The following is a 26,267-nucleotide window of genomic DNA, read 5'->3' as shown; positions in this document are numbered from 1 at the left end:
ATAGCTGCTCGCGTAGAGATCGCGACCGTTTTTTTTTTTTTTTTTTTTTTTTTTTCAAAAAAAAAAAACCTTTTTTTTTGGTGTTCTGTCAAAAAAAGAGAGAGAAAACGCTGGCTGATCTGTTGCCTTATTTATCAGATGGCTGCCCACTTATTAAGTGGACGGCCAGCGTATTTTAAAAATAATCTGAACCTGCCCAAACTCAATAAAACCTATAAGTTAAAAACAATGCTTTCACAGCATTTCCCAGGCGTCCGTGGATGCAATCACATGCACAGTTGCAATGCAGACATAGACTTCCTCGCGGGAAAGCATCTGCTTTCCCGAAAAGCAATCCCGCTTTCTCAAAAAGCATCTGTTTTTCCTCAAAGTTTCCTTTGAACCCATCTTCATTCAAGTGCTTGCTTTTTTCCTTGTGCACAATTCTAACACAGTTCAGAATTTCCTCCCGACTATGGATATTCCCTTTCCGATGCACCCGTCACCCACCTTGTGACGCATCAGGAATACCCATCACCTAGTCCTTTCCTACCGAACTTACGGTACAATCTCCTTCACGATGCTCTCTGTCACCCATCCTATGACGCATCAGAGATGTCCGTTCCCGGATGGTTGGATACTTCTTCCCGATGCTCCCTATCACCCATCCGATGTGACGCATCAGAAGTACCCGTTCCTGGTGGCCTTACAGATATTCCCTTTCACAGTGCTCCCGTCATTACTCTGAATGACGCACTAGGAATATTCTGTACTCGGATGTCTCCAGTGAGAAAAAAACCCTCTCACTTAAAATTCCAATAATTCATTTAGAATTATTTTTCCTTGGTGTTCCAAGCGAGAAAACCCTCTTACTTATAAGTCCAATAATTCATTTAGAATTATTTTTCTGTCAGATAAAGCGAATTTGGCAACAGCTTGAGATAGAGTTGCACTACCCATGCTAATGCCTACTCTACTATGAGATACGAGGCCACTTCCGCTGCTTGTTCAGAGAGGGCTTTGGACCACTCTCCAGAGTCATGGGATACGAGGACTAGAGATGCCTAGGTTTGTTTTTGCTCGAGCTGCGCAGACACAAAGAGAGCTTGATGAGAGGAGAGGCTAACCAGTCTCAAAGACGAATCACAGACTTCTTTAGAGCAGACACTAGACATCTGGAGGAGCTGTTACCACAGTAGAGCCCACATTCTCCTCACACGAGAGGCATGTTGATCGATCGAGCGACCAAGCTGGGGAGATTCAGATGTCCGCGGTTGCGGAGACCTACAAAGCATTGATGGAGGATGCATCAGAGGATTCGGGTCACTTTGGCCCAACATGCACGACGCCCGGTCAGAGTACTGAACCATGGAGGAGATTGATGAGATCCGCTAGCGACCGATGCTGGATCTCCTGTGATTTAGCTCTTTCTAAGGATACTCCCACATTGTGTTGTATTAGCCCCCATTCGCTTCAACCCCCACTCATATCCTACACAATCCCAGCTAGTTGCTTAGTTCACATCTAGCAGCTTAGGATTCCATAGTATTTTTACTTTGTTACTCAAGACTTTGTATCATATCCACCACATTGTAACTTTTTTGGTCTCATAGGTCACTTTGGCCTTTTGAAGACATTAATGTAACATTTCATCTCTCTCTCTCTCTCTCTCTCTCTCTCTCTCTCTCTCTCTCTCTCTCTCTCTCTCTCTCTCTACTTGAGCAAAAAGTGGGGGTTGTGACCCTTTGCATTACATAAAAAATTGGCCATAGGTCCATATACAAGAAATATGGGAAAAACTTGGAAGATACACAATAGTATCATCGGGAAAAATCCCATACAAACCATAGGATACATGAAGGAATAAGATACTCTGATTAAAAAGTGGTATGAAGCTCTCGGGCTGTAAGAGACCTACATAAATCTGCCAAAAGCTCTGTTCGCCTCAGGCGATGTAGCAAAATCAACGTGTCTATTGCTAGCTACCTAATTGATATAAAGTATTCGTTGTAAGAACCCCTCCTATGGTAGCTCATAGAAGCCAAGGGACTGTAAAACACTTGGGTTGTACATCCACATCCAAATAATTGAAGGCTGCTGAACTGGTTTATCTTGGGGCACCTCAGGCTGATCTTGAGCTGTCTTCGATTGCTGGTTCTCATGCTGTCTTTCCAGCTACTCTGGGACATCCTCTTGATCCTGATCTGGTAACCTCTCCTTAGAAGGTTTGTTTGGGGGTTGCTTTGCCTAATCCAACTTTTGTCTCACTACCAGTCGGCTGTGGCTGTGAGAGTCGCGACCAATCTGTATCTGTTGTCGCCCTCTAGGTCAATCCCTCACCAGATGCTCCATCACAAGTCACCTAAGGCACTGGTTCGGTCTGCCCGTAACCACGATCTCCGTGAGTGTAGCACCCCTTTTCTCTCAAAAGTGATCTTGAAACTCCTTGGAAGGGGTGGTAGCCACTTAATAGATGGCGCAGATGTCTGGGTGTGAACTGAGCACATTAAAAGGTATACCAAATATAGAACCCATTTGCCTCAACATCTCCAGCAACCAAAACTGTGGAGGTAGCTCAATAAAAGCAATTTTTACAGGATATTTTGGGACTTGACATCTGTCCTAGGGCTAAATCCTAAGCTACCTGTACCATTACGTTTATGGGCATTGGTAGGGGTCTGTTTCTGTTGATGATCCATTAGTGCAAACTCTTATGTATTAAACCATGTTGGGAAAATTACTTTGTGCCAGGAGTTCAACACCAGACGATAGACAACGTATTGTACAACAAGAAAAATGTTTTAATGTCGATTTCATCATGCTTGCAGTTGGGCTGTTTAAAGCAATAAGAAGAAACTGAATTATTTTTTAATGACTGATTAGGTCGCACCGGCGGAGCTCGAAGATGTTCTCTTATCTCATCCTCTGATTCAAGATGCAGCCGTAGTTCCGTGAGCTTCCAAACCCTTTGTTCTCTCTGTTTTAGTAGACACCTCATGGATAGTCAACAGGATATAGGCTCTTTGAAAGCGTGCTTTGGTTCATTCTGTGCTTCAGCTGAAATTTTTCTGTGTCTATCTTTATAGGCATCCTGATGAAGAAGCTGGCCAGATACCTGTAGGCTACATAGTCGTAGCTGGAGGAGCCACATTGTCAGCAGCAGAGGCAATAGACTTTGTTGCAGAGAGGGTACGCCACTCTGAACTGCTTGTGTTTGTATCTACATGTGGAACTTCTGGTTTGTTTCAAGTGTAAGTCTCTTTGGGGTTCTCTTTCCACTTGTTTCGTCAAGATATGCTTCATGTGATGTTTGAATAGGTGGCTCCATACAAGAAAATCCGCAAAGTGTCATTTGTGAGAAGCATTCCAAAGACACCCTCTGGAAAGATATTAAGACGGCAGTTGATTGCCAAGGCCGGGTCTAAGCTGTAGTGCATCATAAAGCTGGGTTTGCAGACGGCTGTGAAATAAAGCTTTGAAAGGAGGGGGGTTCCTTGTACAATTTCTTCACGCCAATTGCTATGTATAAGAAGGCAGGTATGAGTGAAATCTAGACAGTTTCTTTCATTGAGCGTCTCTCAATTATTTTGCCCATTGATTTATTGTAAAAGAGTTTTCTTACTTAATGTTATTGTGAATCTTCTTTTTGTCTCTCTTGGTCTTCCGTTTCGTTCAGAGTTTTGGCCTTTCTTATACTCAGTAAGTTAAGTTCTTGGTCTCCCTGTATCTTCTTTTTTTTTACATGTCTCTCTTGATCGTGTTATGTGCACAAGATTTAGTTCTGAAGATCTCTCTCTCTCTCTCTCTCTCTCTCTCTCTCTCTCTCTCTCTCTCTCTCTCTCTCTCTCTCTCAGAGACGCATCAGGCCCCCGGACAGCTTATGCCACATGTGGTGAGATACAGATGGGAGACAGCCCACAGGACAGTCCCGAGATCTGAGCATGGGAGTAGAGGTTCAGGAGGAGTAGCAGTGCTATTTAGGGAGGAGTTATAGCCACTACTACATATTGTACGGAGAGATGATCATGCTAGATACATGTGGGTGAGGTTGAGAGCTGACACAGGCCGATTTCTATACATTGCCATATGTTACTCCCCACCCAGTACGTCAGTATATGCTGCATCCGGAGGACAGTCGCCTTTCTCTATACTAGTTGATGATATATGGGAGTTTTCTAGGGATGGTGAAATCATCCTCCTAGGGACTTCAATGCGCGAACGAGCAACTCTCAGACAGTCTTCTACGACACTTCAGATGAGATGCTTAGAGAGCTGGATGTGGGTGAGTTGGGGCTTGACAGATGCTCACATGACAGAGAGTAGACGAAGTATGGGAGATACCTCACGGAGATGACGACTGCACATGGGTTAGCCATACTTGGCTTACAACGATCTCCTGGAGCAGCCGGTTTCACATGCTTTCCACACAGACACGGGGCCAGTACAGTGGACTATGTTATGGCAGAGCCGAGCTTTATTCCTTGTATTCAGGATTTCATAGTGAGAGCCAGACCAGTGGACGTAGCAATGGATCATGCACTTTTGACATTTTCTGTTTCATTTCAGTATAGTACAGCCCAGACATGAGGAGTTAGATCACATACCCGTTATACATTTACACCAGAGACTGACTAAGTTTATACAGAGGAGATCTATAGCCGTCTATGCACAGCTGGTCCTTGCCTCTCAGTGGAGGAGTGCACCACTTTACTGACTGAGACATTGCATGGTGCAACATCAGAGGCATACCCACACACTTAGCCGGGTCGGAGGTGATATTCTGGGAGCATGCCCCAGAATAGTTGGTATGATGAGGAGTGCAGAGAGATGAGAGCCCATTTCAGAGGGATCTTCTTTTAGGAGACATCACTCATAGACAATCTTGGATTGCTCCCGACGCCTTATGCGACGGAAGAATGAGCTTACTTGGCCCAGATGGAGCGAGACTTGTATCAACTGCTCTTGAGTTGCAGTGTTGTTCAATCGTGTTGGGTTAAAGGCCTAAATAACCCCTTTTTGTACATTTTTATACTTTGTCCAGGTTCATATTGAAGGACACATTTTTTTAAAGTCACTTATAATAAAAGTGCGAAAACCCAAAACTCACTTATTGAGTTTTTCAGAAAAAACGTGAGCTCTCTCTCTCTCTCTCTCTCTCTCTCTCTCTCTCTCTCTCTCTCTCTCTCTCTCTCTCTCTCTCTCTCTGCTTCGATCCCTAGTGCTTCCTCTCTGTTGCACTCCGCCTCCTGCTTTTTGCCCCAATCCTGCACTACATCCCGACGCGCACCTACCGGTACCTTTTGCTTCGCGCTTTCAACTGGTATCAGAGCCCTAGGGTTTCAAAACAATCCTGTGCAGTCTGTTGGACAGCGAGTTAAAATTGCTTTCCTGCCATCAATTTTGCTTCCATCGCGAAGCCCCTTGCTTCCGGAGTCGAAAAGGTCACCAAAACTGCCAAAACAGTCCAAAACAGGCCGTTTTTAGGTCAAAACAGGTGATTTACAGGTTATAACAGGTCAAAACAGCAATACGCAGGTGTACCAAAGTTGTGGGATCACATGTATTGATGTTTGTCGCGACAAATTGAGTGAAAAGCTGAGTACAGGTGCTTGAAATTGCACTTTTCAGCTGAAATTTCAGATTTGGACAGTTTCATGTAAAGAAATCGTGGTCTATCGTATGCAAAGTCTTGTGGTTGCTCCTATTTGCTGAAATTTTCAGCTTGTTGCATCTCTCTTGTATACATACTTCTGGTTGATTAAAAATGGCTTCTTCCTCTTCCACATCTGACACTAAAAATTGATGGAAATCAAACGGTTCGATGATCAAGGCTTCGACCTCTGGCAAGAACGCATGCAAGGTATCCTTTTCTTAAAGGATTGTGAAGATGCATTGGAAGAGAATAAGCCGCCGAGTTTGAGTGGGCTAGGTTGAATAAAAAGGCTATGGCCTACATCAAAATGGCTATCAATGATGACATTTTGACGGACATCAAGCGTTTGGACTCTGCTTATGCAATATGGCAAAAGCTAAAGTCCAATTATGAAAACACCACACCTGTGAACCAAGTGCATTTGATGCAAAAGTTGGTGAATATGCAGCTTGATGACTCGAAGTCAGCTTCTGAGCATTTGAGTGCTTTTACAGGTGTGTTGAGTCAGTTGCAGGACAGCGAGCTTCAACAACTCGATGATAAGCTGAAAGCTATTTTCTTGCTTATGACATTGCCAGATACTTGGGAAACCTTGGTTGTCTCCTTGAGCAACAGTCCCACCCTCACGTATGATGGTGTGAGAGGGTCTATTCTCAATGAAGAGATTAGACGCAAGTCTAGTGGGGAAGGTGGCAGTTCTGCCTACAATGCAAGAGGTAGAAATCAAAAGCATGATGCGGGAACCAGGACTCAAAATAGAAGTAAGAGCAAGACAAAGGATAAGGATGTCACTTGCTATCAATGCGGCAGAAAGGGTCACAAGAAACCCGATTGCAGGTATTTCAAGAAAGAGCAGGAAAGGAGAAGGAAACCCAAGATAAGAAGAAGAAAGATGAAAAGAAAGGGGAAAAATCAGCAGGTGATTCCTCCAGGGATGCTGAGAATGCAAATGTATCCTCTAGTGTGGTCATTGAGGAGTTGTCAGACATTGAGGAAATCTTGGTTGTGGCTTCATTCCCCTCAGATTTGGTGATAGCTAATGCAGAAGACATGCTTATCTCGAAGAAAAATGTCATTGATGCATTGCTCAGTGCTAATGATGGCCTATCCCAGTCATGGATAGTGGATTCTGGTGCTTCATTCCATGTGACTCCATCTTTGGAGTGTTTTGCTACATATGCTGCAGGCAATTATGGCAAGGTTTACCTTGGTGATAATTTTGCTTGCAATATTGAGGAAATGGATACTATCCGTTTGGCTCTTAACAACGGTCAAGAGCTTGTGTTGAATGATGTCAGGTTTGTACCAAGCATTAAGAAAAGTTTGCTATCTGTTGGCCAGATAGATGCACATGGTTATACTACCATCTTTGCTAGGGATTCATGGAAGTTGCTTAAGGGTTGCAAAAGGGTCTAAAAGAGGTACTTTGTACTATCTTCGATGCAAAGCTTTGCCTGACAAGTTTCTTGCTGTTGCTGAAGTTGCTTCACATGGAATTGTGGCATAACAGACTTGGCCATATGAGCCAAAAGGGTATTGATGTGCTTTCCTGTCTGAAGAGAGTTGATGTAAAAGGCAAAAACTTTGATTTTTGTAACGATTGTCTTTATAAAAAGCAAAAGAAATCTTCTTATAACTCTGGTGTCTCTCGCAAAGCTAATCCTCTTGATCTTATTCATTCCGATGTATGCACTATGCCTGTTAAGTCTTTTGGTGGTGCATTGTATTTTGTTACATTCATTGATAACTGTACTAGGAAAGGATGGGTGCATTTGTTGAAAAGTAAGAGCAAGACTTTTAATGCTTTTAAGAAGTTTCATGCTTTTGTCACTACGCAAAAGAGTACTAAGCTTAAATGTCTTAGATCTGATAATGGAGGAGAGTATGTATTTGCTGAATTTTAGTGTTTTTGTGATGAAAATGGGATTAAAAGGGAGTTGAGACAATCATCACGACAGTGGTATAAGAAGTTTGACACTTTTATGCTTTCTCAAGGCTTTAAATGCAGCCATGCAGATAATTGTTTGTATACGAAAAGGGATGAAGATGGTAGTCCCATCATACTTGTTCTCTATGTTGATGACATGCTGCTTGCCAGGAAACATAAGACTAGTCTTGATGCTCTGAAACGTAAGCTAAATTCAACATTTGCTATGAAGGATTTGGGTGATGCAGGGCATATTTTGGGCATGCGTATGAAAAGAGATAGAAAGCTGAAATTGCTGTTTTTATCTCAAGAAAGTACATTGCAAAAGTACTTGGCAGGTTTAATATGGCTGATGCTAAGCCTCTTGGAGTACCTTTACCTCCATACACTAAGCTTAGCAAAGTAGATTGCCCAAAGGATGAGGTGGCATTGAAAGCAATAAAGGGAATCCCATATGCATCAGCTTGTGGTTCTCTTATGTATGCTATGGTTGCCACTCGTCCCGACATTGCTTATGCAGTGGGAGTTGTTAGTCGATACATGTCGAATCCTGGCAAAGCGCATTGGAAAGCTTTCAAATGCATTCTGAGATATTTGAAAGGTACACAATCAAAGTGTATTTGTTATGGAAAAAGTGACTTGAAGTTGCAGGGATATTGTGATGAAGACATGGCAGGTGACATGGATACCAAGAAATCTACCAGTGGATATGTATTTGCCATTGTTGGTGGTGCAGTCTCTTGGTGTTCTAGGTTGCAAAAAATTGTGGCATTGATTACTACTGAGGTTGAATATATTTCAGCCAAAGAGGCTTCAAAGGAGGCCATTTGGTTGGGCAGACTCGCAAAAGAACTTGGCATGCTTGCTCATACACCCGTGTTGGGTTGTGATAGCCAAAGTGCTGTCTATTTAGCCAAAAATTCCATGTTTCATGCGCGTACCAAACACATAGATATGCGGTATTACTTCATACGACAGGTATTGGAGGATGGTCTAGTCACCTTGACTAAGATCCATACACAGGATAACCCTACAGATGTTCTCACCAAGAGTCTTGCTAAGGCTCAACATGAGCATTGCATACAGCTGGTGGGAGTTGGTGAACTTAAAGGCGTCATTTATGCCTTTAAGTGGGAGGTTGTTGGGTTAAAGGCCTAAATAACCCCTTTTTGTACATTTTTATACTTTGTCCAGGTTCATATTGAACCTGGACGAACCTGAACACATTTTTTTAAAGTCACTTATAATAAAAGTGGAAAAACCCAAAACTCACTTATTGAGTTAATGTGAGCTCTCTCTCTCTCTCCCTGCTTCGATCCCTAGCGCTTCCTCTCTGCTGCACTCCGTCTTCTGCTTCTTACCCCAATACTGCACTACATCGCGACGCGCACCTACCGGTACCTTCTGCTTCGCGCTTTCAAATCGTGCCATGTATGGGGTTACCTGAGACTTGGAGGTTGTCTACTATTGTGCCTATCTTCAAAGCAAGTGATTCTACAAAGCCTGGGAATTACCGCACTATTATGGTTGGACACACATTGGCACGGTTGTATGCATCCATTCTTGAGCAGCAATTGAGTAATTGGGCAGAGGGGGAGGGTGTACGAGCAAAGGGCCAGGCCGGTTTCAGGAGGGGTTTCTCCACTCTTGATCATATTCTGACACTCAGAGCCGTCGTTGAGGAGGACAGGTCACATGGAAGACGGATTTATTGTAGCTTTGTGGATTTCGCAAAGCATTTGACATGGTACCGAGAGCTCGATTGATGCGCAGGCTGCAGGAGATGGGGGTGCCCACAGTGTTGATTGGGGGATTATGGCTCTATACAGATCAGTGATGGGACATGTAAGCACCCTGGAGAGAATATCTGATTTAGTTCACTCCACCATTTGGGTGAAACAGGGTTGCCCATTGTCTCCTACTCTATTTGGTATGTATGTTGATGAGGTGTCTTATTACATTGACAGAGAGGGTGATAGAGGTGCCCATCTGGCAGGGACGTGGATCCCATTGTTGTTATATGCTGATGATATTTTGTTGATCTCTGACACATGAGAGTCAAGAGCGGAGTCTACCAAAGATTCACGACTTTCAGTGGGAGGCCTCACATCGAGAGCACCCGCCAACACACCACACGAGGGTCAGGAGGGGTGGCTATACTCTTCAGACAGGGACTCTGGAGCAGGATACAGATTGTTGCACGAGACCCACAGGCCCGTTACCTCTGGATCGATTTTGAGCTACCACAGGCTAGGACTATCTACATCGCCCTTTGCTACTTCGTCCCCTCAGGGTCCAGATTTGCTACCACAGAGACATCAGGGGAGAGGGAGGAGAGACTATCCCTATACACATGCCTGCCATATGAGATTATTGAGTACTCTACATTAGAGGAAGTCTTCCTTATGGGAGACTTCAACGCCAGGAAAGGTAGGAATCAGTGTGAGACATACGACATAGAGGACCCGATGGCACTATTCTCCATACAAGAGGAGGAGGCCACCATGAGAGAGTCAGCAGACACAGCTTGTACCTAAGAGTACGGCCAACATTTGCTCAGATTAGGCTCTCATTACCGCCTCTTTATAACGGGATGGCACAATGGCCTACTTCGAGAGGATTGATATGCATACCACATGGAATTGCAGCCGGGGGGGGGGGGAGGGGAGCAGCGTGGGTTACATCATGGGACCTAGAGAGGCCACCCACCTACTTAGCTCTTTCACCATCCCACCCATACCGATTGGAGCCGACCACACCTATCTTGCACTCTCCATCACTAGCAACGCCACACCCCACACACCCATGACACGCATTCCACACTCCACGATCCATTTCACATGAGCTAGTCCCCCTTATACTTGACAGAGGTCGAGAAGAGACTCCTCCTGCTCCATCCCTCTACACCACTACTTATGCTTGCCTCCCACATCACATATGTTCTTCAGACATTAGCCATCAGTTCTTTCCCGCACACCACCCATACATGCCCCACTCCCCCCCCCCCCCCCTGGGAACATGCCACAGAATCGCTGGTACGATGATGAGTGCAAAGATCTCTACCGCCAACTGCGTGCACAACGGGCTCTTGGAGAACCACTGATCAAGAAGCCAGACGCCACATGAATACGAGCTTTCGAGGAGGCACAAGAGCTAGAGCTATATCGCCTGTTCATGAGCATGGACAGTGCCACAGCATGGCGCACCCTCCAGGAGCCACGACCGACTACCCCCATTGAGGATCCACATGTATGTCACGACTATGCAAAGAAACTCTATGAGGTGCCGAACCAGCCTCCAATTCCACAACCACCCGGGCCTCGACCCATGAGCTCCTCCTTCACAGCGGAGATGGCCAAGGAGGCCATCCACCGACTACAGCACCGTCGATTGATCATCAGACCACACATGTTTACAGAGTGAGCACCTCATTTATGCAGCTGCCACGATACCCGTTGATCGCACATGCATTCAACCAGGCTATAGGGGAGGGCTTCCCAAAAGAGTGGACCAGGCACACCATTGTGCCGATCCACAAGTCTGGAGACACTTGGACCCACGGAATTACAGGACTATCATGACCGGCCATACAATGGCCAAACTATATGGGGCAGTTCTTGAGGCTGAGCTTAGTTCTTACGGGGAGGTTGAGGGCCTACAGGCTCCTGGCTAGGCACGGTTTAGGCAGACCTTCTCTACTATCGACCACATCTTCTTTTTGTGTTGCCTCATTGATGGGGCAAAGGTGCGGAAGAAGAGACTTTATTGTTGCTTTGTGGATTTCCGCAAAGCTTTTGACATCGTCCCACGGGAGAGGCTCTTTCGACGTGTCACAAGACGAGCACCACGTGCCAATAGAAAAGAACAGACTGAACAGACTTTTAGCACTTCAATAACTTCTGAACTGAAAGAGAGAGCACATACGCGACACGGAGTGGTGGAATTCCACCCCAGAGAGTATTGGCCCCAAACCTTGGCGCCCCTTTCGGTATTTCTTTATATTGCATCAACCAAGTACAAGCGGATACTCCATCCTCTACACCTTCGTCCATAAGCATGCCAGAGAATGAGCCCATGGCCTCATATTTAAAGGCCCTAGGCCCAAAAGCAGTTTACATGAGAAGCCTTCAAACTCAAAAGCATATGGTCCAAAAGCAGATGTTCAAAAAACTGCCAGCGTGGTTTACAGAAATCCGTACAACTGCCACGTCAGCAGCGCAAATCGTGGAATTCCGTACAGGCTGCCACGTCTGCTTGTCAGCGTGAAACAACGGAAATCCGTACAGTGTTGCCACGTGAGTAGTCAACGGATAATCCGTGCTATCCGTACAGGTTTGCCACGTCATCAGCTGGTTGCGTATCTTTTGATGTGTGTGTGTGTGCTGGTTTTGCTTCATCTTCTGATGCTTCTGCTTCTTTACTTAGGTTTTATGCCCCTTGGCCGGGATCTACAAGTTGGCTCCATTCTTCAGGGCTTGACACGTCAGCAGTTTGTGACACGACGACTCCAGAGTTTCAGGATACCTTCGGAGATGATATGGGCCATCTACGCTCTCTATGAGAGTGACTGGGAGAGTTCACCCAGGCTATTGCTAGCACCATTGGTGTTAAGCAAGGATGCCCCCTCTCCCCAACCCTCTTCGGACTCTACATCGACGAGATCTCCGACTACATCCTACGAGTAGGAGGGGCAGGAGCGGACCTAGCAGGTCCCCCCCCCCCCCATGATAGTGGAGGCACTCTTCCAGACGGTTTGCTTCATCCAGAGAGTGAGAGAGCTCCCGACCGACAGACTCACACGACGAGCATTTGAGTCAGCTATGCAGATATCAGAGGCTGGATACGACAGAGCATGGTACACATATTAGAGCATGGTTCGGAGCACACAGCCTTGACCTGGAGAGTTTGCCACCTTTCCAGTACGACCCCGACTCCCCCCAGCTTCATCCATCATGTAGTGAGAGAAACATAATGATCCGACAGGATCTCTCGAAGCTCTATATCAGACAAACTTGGATCACGTCTCCCCTCCGACGGAAGATGTCAACTACAAAGACCATTTTCTTACCATACTGGAGGACTGATTTATACAACGACCACGCTATATGGGCACCTACATGCCACACAACTCACAACTGGCGATTGGTTAGCTCAGAGTGTCATCACACAGACTAGAGATCGAAGTGGGGCGAGCTCATGACATTCCCTTGTAGGAGAGAGTGTGTAGAGTATGCAGAGAGGAAGTAAAGAGCGAGGAGCATTTTGTTTGCAGATGCAGAGCTTATGCGGATATGAGAGGCCGATACGAGCCCCTATTCAGAGGGCATCCTACCTTCCGAGATATCATGCACTCTCGAGATCAGAGACAGCTGGGGCGCTACTTGCTAGAGATACAGAGGCACATGGACACACTTCTGCAGCCACCTACAGAGAACCCAGGAGGGGGGAGACAGTTGTGCAATCATAAGTAGACCACTCTCGCCATAGAGAGTGGCCTTCGGAGGAGGGTTTTGACAACATTCTGGTGTCGTATTCTTCTCTCTAGCTCTTAGTCTCAGCACCTTCATTCACAGTGTTCATCACTTTGTTTGTGTCCATTGCACTCTCTCACTAAAGGAACGGAAGGCTCTCCTTTCCGTAAGTAAAAGGCATAGTTCGGAGCACTCATCTTGAGCAAAGTTCAACATTCACTTCCGCTGCACCTTACAGTGTTACAGGTCTCAAAGACAATTGGAAAAGTAGAAGAAGAAGTGAAAGAGCTCTTGAAGCGCATGGATATTTCTGAACCCACACCCACAGGTGCTTGGAGAGTTGGCAAGAAGGGAAGTGATGAGAGAGGAAGGCTCAAGGAAAGAGCACTCATTATATGTTTCCCTACACTAGAAGCTAGGAAGGAATTCCTGAAGAAGAGACCAACACTCAAGCAAACTGGGATGTTTTTGGGTGATCACCTCACTCTAACACAGGTAGCACATATGCAAGAGCTGATGCCAGAGATCAAGGCAGCGAGGGAGAGAGGGAAACTTGCTTTCTAGTGGGGAGGGAGAGTAGTGGTGTTGGAAAAACGCACCGCACGACGGTGCGAGACCTATGGGACCAACCTTAAAGTGGCAACATGGAATTGTAACGGATCAATGAAGCTAGATCAATGCATAGAGGATAGGGGTCAGGATGTGTGGCAGTCCTATTCACGGAGGAGCTACAACCCCTCATTTGTATTGTTCGGGGGGATGAGCATGCCATATATATGTGGGTTAGAGTGAAAAGCGGAGATAGGGAGGCCACTCTACATTGCAATATTCTATATTTCCCTCAGCACATCTCATTATGCATCGCCCAAGGGGGAGTCACCCTACATGATATTGGATGAGGACATATGGGAGTTCTCTAGGGATGGAGATGTCATTCTTTTGGGAGACTTCAATGTCAGGACGGGCCAGTCTCAGATTGCTTTCTACGATACCTTAGAGGAAATGTTGAGAGAATTGGAAGTCGGTGACAAGGGATTGGCCAGGTGTCCGTAGGATGAAGAGCACATTGGATATGGGGGATATCTGACTGATTTGGGGATTGTATATGGACTGGCCATCTTGAATGGCCTCCAAAGATTTCCAGTGTCGAGTGGGTTCACTTGTTTTCCTCATAGACATGGGGCCAACACTGTGGATTATGTTTTGGCTCACTATTGGGGTAGTAGTAGATCATGCTCTCCTTACGTTTACCGCCTCGTTCCGGTTAAGCACAGCTCGACAAGCATAGACACCTACATATACCTGATACATTTTACTTCAGAGAACGATTCTGTCTACATAGATACTATCTACAGATGCTTATGCACAGAGGATCCGGGAAGACCTTTAGGGGAGCTCACTTATATAATGACAGAGACACTACAGGATGCAGCAACAAAGGCATACCCATACACTTAGCCTGGGTAGCGATGCCATTCTGGGAGCACACCCCAAAATACCTGGTATGATGAGGAGTGCAAAGAGACTAGAGCCCGACTTCAGAGGGAGGTACTTCTAAGAGTCACTACTCACATGCAGTCACGGATTTCTTTTCGGTGTTTGGTACGACGGAAGAAGAGGGTGTTTCTAGCTCGGCTAGAGCAGGATTTATATCAGTTGTTTTTGAGCCAGGATTCATATGAGGCATGGCTACTCTTCCATGAGCACTCCCCCCCACCGGTCATCACTTCTACGGACGTATGGGGTTAGTATGTATCATCTCTACAGAGTTTCGGGGCAGCCACCTTTGCTAGATCGGCCAGAGCCATGCCCACACACATGTGCGTTCTTTACCGCTGAAATGGTAAAGAAAGCACACGATGAAGACTAGGAGAGCATATGATCACGATGGCCTGGTAGCAGAGCATTTTATACATGTCAGAGATTTTCTTGCAGAGCTTCTAGCAGTGATGTTCAACCGTGCCATGTGCGAGGGCCTACATGATGCTTGGAGTTTGTCCACAATCGTATCTATCTTCAAGTCAGGGGACCCTATGGAGCGTGAGGACTACCGCACTATCATGATTGGAAACACATTGGCAAAGTTGTGCGCATCCATCCTTGAGCAGCAATTGAGTAGATGGGCAGAGAGAGAGGGTGTACAGGCAACAGGACAGGCGGGTTTCAGGAGAGGTTTCTCGATTCTTGATCGTATTCTAACACTCATAGCCATTATTGAGGAGGGGAGATCACGTGGGAGACGGCTCTATTGTTGCTTTGTGGTCTGCCGCAAAGCCTTCGATACAGTGCCCAGAGTTAGATTAATGGGCAGATTGTAGGAGATGGGGCCCACAAAATTGATTTGGGGGATCCTGGCTCTATACAAGTCAGTAGTGAGGCATGTACGCACCCGAGAGGGGATTTTTGATTTGGTTCACTCCACTATTGGGGTGAAACAGGGTTGCCCGCTATCTCCTACACTATCTGTCATGCATGTGGATGAGGTTACTGACTACATTGAGAGGGATGGTGATAGAGGAGCACTGTTGGCAGGAACATGGATCCCACTATTGCTATATGCTGATGATATTGTGTTGATTTCCGACTCCCTGGAGGCAACGTCATTTAGAATGCTTTGTACACATTTGCCCAAGATAGTGGATTGTTTGTTAACCTGGGGAAAACCAAGGTCGTGGTGTTTAACACCACACCACAAAGGGTCAGGAGGTCAACACCTACTTTTACATATGGCCAGGAGTTGGTGGAGTATATAGATGCATACACCTATCTTGGGGTAGCCTTCAGTGGACCGGCGTTTTCATTGAGAAGAGTAGCAGAGACTATATTGACGAGAGCTTATTCAGCCTTGGGAGGACTGGAGGAGAGGTGTTCGCACGTTCAGTATCAGGAACCTCGAACAAAGCTGTGGCTTTTTGATACTCTAGTGGCTTCAGTTATGCTCTATGGGGTTCAGATTTGGGGTTCCTCAGTGGACCACTAAGGCAGATCTGGTAGCATTGATAGATGGAGATGTATGGAGAGGCCTCTAGTCTCTATGATCTCTCGGATGATTCGGGCTAAGGCCTCAGTGCCACATGAGATTATTCGAGCTTAGCTAGCTGCCCCCCCTCTTGTAGTTGAGGCCCTTACTAGATTAGTTTCCTTCATGCATAATTTATGGGACCTTCCCAAAGATACATATGCTCGGCTAGTGTCACAAAGTGATGATGTGGTGAAAGCAAAAACCCTAATTTCTGCCAGAAACCCTAAAATTCCTGCAAACCCTAATTTCCGGAAATCGCGGAGGCGGAATATTAATTTTTTTTTTTAATATTCCGCCTCCGCGATTTCCGGAAATTAGGGCTTCTGGCAGAAATTAGGGTTTCTGCTGTCCGCCACGTCATCACTTTGTGACAGCTAGCCCTTGAGTCATCCCGACAGCTAGCGCTACAAGGGGACACAACATGTTGGTATGGGCAGATGACATCATGGTTTCAGTCACATGGCTTCAACATGGATAGCCTCCATTCCAGTACTCCTTGGATACACCCTCCCTTTCTCTCACACGCACAGAGACCACTAGACTTATACGTCAGGATTTGATTCAACTAGATACCAGAAGCACATGGATTCAGCCGGTACAAGAGTTGGGCACGAAGATGTCTTTCTATAGAGAGCATCTCCCCCAACTAATAGAGGATGATATGTGATCAGACCGGCCTATATGGACACTCATTTATCCTATGGGATACGATGTGCTATTGTTCAGATGCGCACATCATCGCATCAGCTAGAGATTGAGACTAGCAGATTTAGGAGAGTGCCAGCAGAAGCCAGGATATGCGAATTGTGTCATGTAGAGCCAGAGACAGAGTTACATCACATTTGTCGTTTTCTTGTATACTATGAGATACGAGGCCGCTTTCACTATCTATTCAGAGAGGGCTTTGGACCGTTGGCTAGAGTCTTGAGATATTAGGATCAGAGATGCCTCGGGTTGTTTTTGCTAGAGTTGCGCTGACACACGGAGAGTCTCTTGAGGAGACCAGGTAATGGGAGACATTCACAAAGGGAGATCTGTCACAAGACGGGCACCATGTGCCAATAGAAAAGAAGAGACTGAACAGACTTTTAGCAGTTCAATAACAACTGAACTGAGAGAGAGAGACAACACGCGACACAGAGTGGCGGAATTCCACCCTAGAGAGTAGTGGCCCCAAACCTTGGCGCCCCTTTCGATATTTCTTTATATTTGCGTCAACATAGTACAAGCCGGTACTCCAGACTCTGCACCTTCTCTAGGAAGCATGCCAGAGAATGAGCCCTAACCTCATGTTTAAAGGCCCTTGGCCTGAAAAGCAATTACAATGAAAAACTTCAAAAGCAACTGGTCCAAAAAGCGCCAAAATCTGCCAGCAGGATTTGCAAAAGTCAGTACAATTGCCATGTCAGCACTATCAGCGCGTTTTGCAGAAATCTGCCACGTCCGCACTTTCAGTATGAAACGCAGAATTCCGGACAGTTCAGCCACGTCAGCAATCAACGGAAAATCCGGGCTGTGTGTTGGTGGGTACTGCTTTATTTTAATCCTTTATGCATCGGACAAGTCCCATAAGTTGGTAGGAATTCTTCTTTTGTTGTTGCTTGTTCTTATTAGGGTTTAGGCCCCTCGACCGTGATCTGAAGGTTGGCTCTCCTCTTTACTGACTTGACACCTCAGCAATTTGTGACATCTCCCCTTCTTGAAAGAGAGTAATTGTCTGCAATTACAACATATCTGCAAAACAACTCAACTTAGCTTTAAAAAAATTCCGAGGGTCGTTCCAAGGGACAATCAGTTTGCTATTTTTTTTTGTTAAGGAGTTGGCTTCTCCTTTTGTCCATATCGGAACTCTTGATATGTTGGCGTAGTAAAATTAGCCATCACACCTAGACCGCATTGATCTTCCATGGGTGTCTTGATGCACTAAAATTACATACCCAGGCAATCTCATCCAGTTAGGAATATTGAGTAGTTGACACATCACAATGCAACACAAATGCTTACATATGCATGTTACTAGACATAACAAACGCCGCCGCTGAGCACTCCCCCGAGACAAATGGTTTGCGGTATGAAGCTACTCAACGACTACCTCGTCACTTCCCCCGCAAATAACCTAAAAAGGTCCGGGCCATGAGCTCAGAGGACTATACAACCAAACGCTCCCCACGCTCCCCAGATCGCAGTGTGCGTCGCTTGGAGGCTCAAGCATACAACAAAATGCTCACAGGCAACGGCCTGCGTTGTTCGGAGGTTTCTAGCATACAACGGAACGCTCCCCAAACATCGGCCTGCATCGTTCCGAGGTTTTCAAACATACAACGAAACGCTCCCCAGGCATCGGCGTGCGTCGTTCCGAGGTTCAAACAATACCAAAAAGTATTTCTCACTTCTCCTCCTGGGAGTAAAATCACCAATCATTGAAACCAGTATTTAAAACCAGAGTCAAACAATTTAAATCGACACCAAGACAGGCTTAAAACAAATAGCATCCATTTCAAAATAAATTTCAAATAATACTTTCTCAAACAATGTTCAAAAGTATCTAACTAGAAAACCATTAGAGAGGTCATTCAGGGCTTTGTTCGGACAACCGAACTTTGAGGACAATTGTCTTGCCCTTCTGCATCACGGTGATGGTTCGGTTCCGAACCTAGAGAGTTGCATCATTCTTGTCCTGCCAAGGCATGCCCAAGAGAACGTGGCAATTGCCCAACTTCATAATGTGGAAATCGGCTTTTCCATGATAATCTTGTATAGTCACTGGAAGAGCACCAATGAGCGGTACCACCTTCTAAGTTTGCCCTGTGGCTAGCACAACTTCAATTTCTCCAGCCTCTGCATCATAATTAAAGTGCATCTACTTCAAGAATTCTGGATGGATGAAGTTCTCCATAGCTCCGGGATCAAAGAAAATAAGGGCTTTCAAGCCGTGGACTTTTCCATAAGCTCTGCATAATTCATTTAAAATCTCGAGGTGTATACCATAAATATCGGGTACTAGTCGAATAGTAGGTCTAGCCCTCTTGGCTGGAGGTGGCCTCGGGGATCTGTCTGACGTGGAAGCAAAAGGTTGCACTAAGGATGTCGAGGCTCGCTCAGGACATGTATTGAACGTATGCCCTGTTTGGAAACATTCGAAGCATCGGCCTTCTTGTAACAAGGCGTCTCATTGACGGTGTGTCAGAGGAGGCCGTTGAGGTTGGTTTTCACAGGATTCCCGAGAATTTGTTCGTTGTTGCCGAGAGTTTTGGTTAGTGGCTGGAGGTTCTTCTGTGGTAAACACCAACTTTCCCTTCATGAGCTTGTAGCCAACCGTGGCATGGTCCATAAGCTCTTGCATGGTAGAGACTTTCTTGGAGAGACAATATTCTTGCAATGGTGATGGTAGTCCAATGGTGTAGCGCTCGCACCGGTCCTTCAAGGAAATGAACTTAAAGAAGGACACCGGAAGGTACACGTCGAGAAACCTTTGGTTATAGTCATCCATGGTTTCGGTGGCAAGCATTTTCAAGTTGCCCCACTCGGCCAAAATCCGGACTTCAAACATGGCAAAGTTTTTATGTGCTTCAAAAAATTTCTGGCTATGGCTGAAAATGTCTTGAAATGTATTATGGGCACCCTCCGTTCCGATTGAGGGGGGGAGTATATGTCTCATGAATTTAATGCATTTCTGGCTAGTCGTGGGATAAAACACCAATGTACAGTGCCTTATACACCTCAGCAAAATGGTATTGGTTAGAAGAAAAACAGGTGACTGACGGAAATGGCACGATGTATGGTCAAAAGTCAAGCTTTGCCGCATTCTTTTTGGCTTGAGGCCATCATGTGTGTCACTTATGTACTTAACAGGTGTCCTACGAAAGCTCTGCAATCTATTACTCCATATGAAGCATGGCATGATAGAAAGCCTTCTTCTGAGCACATGCGTGTTTTTGGTTGTTTGGCATATGCTTTGGTGCCACAAACACAGCGCAGAAAATTGGATGATAAGGCTGTCAAATGTATTTTTGTTGGTTATAGTGTTGAAAGCAAAGGTTACAGGTTATATCATCCGCACACAAACCGTATTCTGGTTTCACGAGATGTAGTGTTTGTGGAAGATTCTGTTCAGCCCTTGCTATCATGTTTAAGAGACAGTAATGTAAGCTCACAGGACATTTATGACACTTTGTTGTCTCTTTTCAGTGGTGGAAATACGAATGTAATTTCCAATGAGGCAAATGTACAGCCTATGGGGGTTTTTGAAAATGTTACAGGTCAGCCTATTACTGATGCAGATGTACATGATGTACTTGATGAGGAAAGGGCTGAAAATAAGCAGGCTAGAGGTATGCCAAAATGGTTGGTGTACACTTTGCGTGACAGTAAATTGGATGCACCTTTGTCTAGTCGTACTCGTCCAGGCTCTCGCCATGCATCTTATGCATCAGATTGTTATGCTTTGGCTGTGTCTAGCTTACATGATGTTGAGGAGCCTCTGTCTTTTGATGAAGCACAGAATTCAGAGAATTTGATGGCTGCCATGCAATCAGAATATGATGCACTTACAGAAAATGACACATGGACTTTATGTGATTTGCCTCCTGGCAAAAAGGCCATTGGTACGAAGTGGGTTTACAAGTTGAAACGCAAGCCAAATGGTGAGATCGATTGTCATAAGGCTCGACTTGTTGCAAAGGGTTATGCACAGCAAAAAGGCATAGATTATGAAGAGACTTTTGCTCCCACTTGTCGTATGACTACTGTGCGTTTTCTATGTGCATTGGCAGCTCATTTTGGGTGGGATGTACATCAATCAGACATTGTTACTGCTTTCTTGAATGGTGACATATTTGAGGAAGCTTATGTAACGCAGCCTCGCGGTTTTGTCATAAAAGGACAAGAGGACAGTGTCCAGATGTAAGAAGACTTTGTATGGGTTGAAGCAATCTCCTCGTGCTTGGTATGAGAAAGCTGACACTCATTTGGTTAAACGAGGCTTTCGTAACAGTCCAACAGAAAGCACATTGTATGTAAAGCGTGAGGGTGATATACTTCTCATTGTGGTTCTTTATGTCGATGATTTGCTGATCACTGGACCAAATGAGAGACATATTGCTGAATTTAAGGCTGATTTGAATGCTACTTTCAAGATGAAAGATTTGGGGTTGTTGCATCATTACTTGGGTATACAGTTTAAGCAGTGTGATGGTGGTATTGCCTTGTGTCAGAAAAGTTACATAGAGACATTGCTATGTAAGTTTGGACTTGAGGATTGCAAACCTATTGCCACTCCCATGGAAACAGGTTTGAAGTTAAGTCTACATGATGCTGGCGATCCTGTTGATGTCACTCTTTACCAAATTGTTGTTGGCTGCCTCATTTATGTATGCAGCACGAGGCCAGATATTCAGTTTGCAGTCTCACAGGTCAGCAGATTTATGCATAGCCCAGGGTCTAAGCATTGGCAGGCTGTCAAGAGGATTTTCCGCTACCTTCGTGGCACTTTACATCTTGGCTTGTTTTATTCCAAGGGGGATCATTGCCGCCAGACTTACATGCTTTTTTGGACTCAGATTGGGCTGGTTGTTTTGACACGCGAGTGTCCACAAGTGGTTTTTGTTTCATGCTTAGCAGTTCATGTATATCATGGTTGAGCAAGAAGCAACCTACTGTGGCCACTTTGAGTTGTGAGGCTGAGTACAGGGCAGTTTTCATAGCTACGGTTGAGTGTGTATGGCTCAGACGCCTTATGGCTGATTTGGGTGTTGGACAGGACATTGCCAACACTATCTACATTGACAGTCAGAGCGCATTGGCAGTTGCGAGGAACCCAGTTTTTCATGCTCGCACAAAGCACATTGAGGTACATTACCACTATGTCAGGGAGAGGCTCTCAGCAGGAGAGATCAGCTTGGCTTATGTGCCAACACAGGACAACCTTGCAGATCTTTTCACGAAGGCATTGTCTCGTGAGAAGCTTGAAGCTTTCCGCAAAGCTTTGGGCTTACTCCCCTTTGTGGATTGATCATATCCTCAAGGCATGGCACTTCCCTTTACTCATGTGCCAGCTCTCGTTCACCGTATCACTCCAGGGGGGATTTGTTACCATATACATGTGGTAGTGATGTGTGTGAACACACTAGGACCGCCGGGGATTTTTTCCCTCTTTAGGAGGTTTTTTCCCCTAAGCATTATATATTCGCCCATCACTCTAGGGCTATCTATCTTTCCATTGCATACTAAGTAACACACTCTCTATTGTGTGCCTTGAGCTTCCTTCGTCTTCTCCAAGCTGTGTGTGTTTCTCTGCAACCCTAATTCCAACAGAAATTGCCTTGAATGCTCATAGTATATATTACTTAATGCAAGGAAAACTTTTAGTTGGGGTGCCTTTTAGATATCAACGAAGGATTTTCAAGGGTATGAATATGTAGGCCTTGGGATTTAGAGTGTTTTAGATGAATCACAGATAATTCAAGTAGATGTACAAAGTATGGTAAATATCTTTTAGAAGCTACAAATGGGTTCTTCATATGCAATGATAGCCAGATAGCCATCGTCAAGAGGATTTATATGTTGTTAATATTCTCAAGATATCAACACAACGGATTATGTACTTGCCTTGCTTGCTCTTCTCCCACATATTGAGAGCTTCCGTTTCAGCGGGACCTATTGGAGTGTCAGGTGCAGCGGACTTGTTTATGGTTTTAGCTCGGATCTAGTACCCCGCACAAACACAAGGGACACTTTACTTCACTTGAAGGAACTGAACTCAATTGAAAGAAAGAGAGAGACAAGAGAGAGAAAAGAGATGACACAGGGATGTTGGGTCCCAACCCTCAAGGGTCCCCTTGCTCTGTTGCCAAAGCAAGTACTTTCTTTATTCTTGCACAAATGCTCATACAATGATTGGATGTTGAGATGCTGATGCTAATGGGTACTATGTCGAAGACGGGGAGGTCGGTGATGAGATCATGCTGGTCATGCGGTTCTATGTCGAGGACGGGGAGGTCGACAATGAGGTTCTATGTCAAAGACGGTGAGGTTGAGGACAGGGTCATGCTATTCATGCTGGTCATGGGGGTACTATGAAGTATCGTGTCGACGACGACGACATCGACGGTGACTGCGAGGGTGAGGGCGTCAATGTTGAAATTTGAAAACGCTAGATGCTCTGCTACAATCTGCAATTGCCTGCGGTTTTACTGTTGATCTGCAACCACCACTATATGCAAAGTTGAGGATGCGAAAACGTTGACTATCTGAATATCCGCATAAGAGGCTAGTAGATCTTGGTACTCAAGATCTGGGTTGTCGTGTATCCGATATCTATCTTCCTTCAAAGACATGGCAATGAAGATGGGAGCTAATGAGTCCATGGTCAGGACTCAAAGATTCTTTCAGCAAAAAATACTGAAAGAGGTCCCTTGGGTTCTTGGTTCTGCTTGGGTTCTTGATGGTTCTTGGGTTCTTGGGTTCTTGAGGTTCTTGGTTCTTCCCTTGAGTTCGCGAAGCCGAAAGCACAAGTTCTTTTATGACGCAATTAACAATGCCATTAGGCATGACCACAATGCTTGTATACACACTTGATGTGAATCTAACAATGCAATGGTATTTATAAGTTAAAAACTTATCAAATCAAAGTGGCTTTAGCATTGGTAGTCACACTTAATTTTTCTCAATTCTTCGGTCTTGGATTTGAAAGTAGCAAGTTAACGTTAACTAACGGTCTCCTTGGCATAACTGATAGCATTGATTAGTTGTGCCAATCCCTGGAGTGAAATGAACTTGCAAGTATGATCAAAGCACTTGGTTTTTAAGCATGCACAAACAAGAAATCAATTGCACACGCATTTGAATTGTTGTCAATTTTGTATTCTTTTCAATGCACCAAGTAACCTTTTTCCTTTAATCAAATGCTAATCTTGATGCATAAGCATGGATTTTAATGTATAAAAATTGTTGGCATAATTATCATACACACAAGACACAAGGATCAAAATTGACTCATTATTTTATTCCCAATTCAATCAACGATTGCTATGTAAGCATAATTTTGGCATTAATTTCACTTTAAATTAGCAATTTGTAAAATCAATTTAGCAAGTAAGTAACTTTTGGCATGTTCGTAGTAGTGTATATGCGCATGAACCTGTGTACAAATAAATGTAAATACATGCATTCAAAAGTCTTGCCAACTTGATATTGGGTTTTAAAAATGGTGGACAATGTACTCATTGTAAAATAGTTATGTTTGCATGTCAACAATCACACATATGTACACATTGAGAAAAATGTTGAAGCTTGGCTTCTTTTTTCTCTAAGGTGTGATTTTAATATTTTTAGTTTGTGAATAATGCAAGTGGAAAGTGTGGGTATGCTCATTTTGTTCCAAATGTTTGACACGTGATGTAACTGTCTATTTGTGGTGCACAATATGTAATGATGTGTGGATTGCCTCAAAAGTGATTGAAAATAGAATTTTGGTATGTGGTCATGAGATTTGAGTATTAAGGATCAAGCCTACAAAATCTACAGTAATTTGGACTCCAATTTGTATTTTTTCCACAGCAATTGCTCATCAAGGCTAAAAATGGCTTTAAAAAGGCCAAAATCTAGATCCAACCAACCTAGGGCGTGTTTGCTTGCCCAAATATTAACACTTTCATATCTTTGTGTGAAAGAAGAAGCAGGTTTCTACAGGTGGTCCCATGCAATCTTGATTTTGCTCGCTTCCCTTTTTTGAGTGTGTGGAGGAGTGAATAAGGGTTTGTTCTCATTAATTTTTCACTGGACAAGGTCTATGGAAATTTTGAGGTTTCCATGGATGTGTATGCAAGGAATTGAGGAAAGAAGGTATGGTTTTTTGCAAGAGAATTTGACCATTTATTGGTGCCATTGGGGTTGAGGCAACACCAAAGAGTCTAACAGATTGGAGTCAGTGTTACTTTTGCAATGGTTTGAGAGGTGGGTCATCTTGTGGTTAGAGTTTTGGTGTTTTTAATGATCCTTATTGTGTCTTTTTTGGTTAAGTTTTAAGCAATTAGACTCACTTCATATTGTCTGTTGGTAGGTAGGGGCTTGTAGTTTGAAATTTTTGGATCTTGAGTTGAGTGTGGGGAGGTTTTTCATTGAACTCTTGAGTAGCCTTGTGTCAGGTAAAGAGAATAAGGGAGTTTCTTATGTTGTGTTAGGGTGTGTAGGTGTATTTGCAGTGTCTTTTGCTCCATCATCTTTTGGCAATCATATATGGTTGTGCACCCAAGTGAAGTGGTTTTGCTGTGAAGTTTTAGCATTGAAGGTGGTGGTGTGGTTGAAGCACAAGACTTCAACTTGTGTAGAGATTCTCAACCAAAGAAGAGGCGACTTCAAAGAGATGGAATCTAGTGTTCTAGTGTTTACATGAAAGGAGGATGCAGGCAATTGGCTTGTATCTTATGAGTTTGACTTAACATGTTTATGCCGGGGGATTCCGAGTGAGGTGCAAAAGCTTGAAAGTATCAATTAGGTGGTCAAAGGGAATACAAGAGATTGGTTTGCGGGTTTGTCACAGAATGAAATAGTCAAGTGGGAAAGGTTTAAGAGATGCTATCGAAAGAAATTCAAATAGGTGCTCCCTCACCAAGATACATAAAAAGAAGTCATTAATCTGTTTATGTAGTCTGTTTTAAAATTTTGGTCAAGATTTGATGATGCATGGGGAGTTTGGAAAGATGTTGTGTATGTCTAAAGGAGTGAGGGTGTGTGGGTGTATGCATGGTGTCTTTTGCTCCATCATCTTTTGGCGATCATGTTAGGGAGCAAAAATTTGATGGTTATGCACTTGTGTGAAATGGAGTTTGGTGTTGCTTTTGCAATGGTTTGAGAGGGGCCATCTTGTGGCTAGAGTTTTGGTGTTTTTTGATGATCCTTCTTGTGTCTTTTGGTAGCCATTGGCTGTGATGCTAATCTTTGATCAATTTGACTCACTTTGTAGTGTCTATGGGTAGGCAAGGGCTTGTAGTTTGAGAAGTATCAGAAATCAGTGAATGGTTAGTGAAAATTATTATTTGTCAACATAAAATTAATGAGAGTTAAAATGGGAGATTTGGGAGTAACATAACTCAAAATTAGTGAGTAGTCATTGCACACGTTCCAAATTTGATCAAAATTGAGTTACACACACACACACACACACTCACTCACAAATCCAAATGCAATTAGTGACAATTAATGATGAATTACTTTTAT

The 26,267-nt window shown here is 44.4% G+C and overlaps 1 protein-coding gene across 6 annotated transcripts in view; it reads left to right on the top strand.

The window, feature by feature from the left end:
• Nucleotides 1–25,738, top strand: part of LOC147456360 (beta-phenylalanine coenzyme A ligase-like) — a 74,677-nt gene extending 48,939 nt beyond the window's left edge. For 2 of the 6 annotated variants that reach the window (XM_086514875.1, XM_086514873.1), the window contains 3 exons: nt 2,863–2,930; nt 3,066–3,168; nt 3,298–3,630. In XM_086514875.1, the coding sequence (XP_086371001.1) occupies nt 2,863–2,930; nt 3,066–3,168; nt 3,298–3,411 (285 nt within the window). In that variant the 3' untranslated portion in view covers nt 3,412–3,630. Of the gene's footprint in view, nt 1–2,862; nt 2,931–3,065; nt 3,169–3,297; nt 3,631–24,608; nt 24,992–25,240 lie in introns of those variants that run through there. The other 4 variants (XR_015188454.1, XR_015188456.1, XR_015188455.1 and 1 more) reach the window with 4 other exon arrangements.
• The last annotated feature ends 529 nt before the right edge of the window (nt 25,739–26,267 follow it).

The sequence above is a fragment of the Adiantum capillus-veneris genome, chromosome 6 (genome assembly GCF_014529385.1).
Source record: "Adiantum capillus-veneris isolate H3 chromosome 6, ASM1452938v2, whole genome shotgun sequence".
Classification (NCBI taxonomy): domain Eukaryota; kingdom Viridiplantae; phylum Streptophyta; class Polypodiopsida; order Polypodiales; family Pteridaceae; genus Adiantum; species Adiantum capillus-veneris.
Note: the sequence above shows the minus strand (reverse complement) of the source record. Positions and strands in the feature narration are given on the sequence as shown.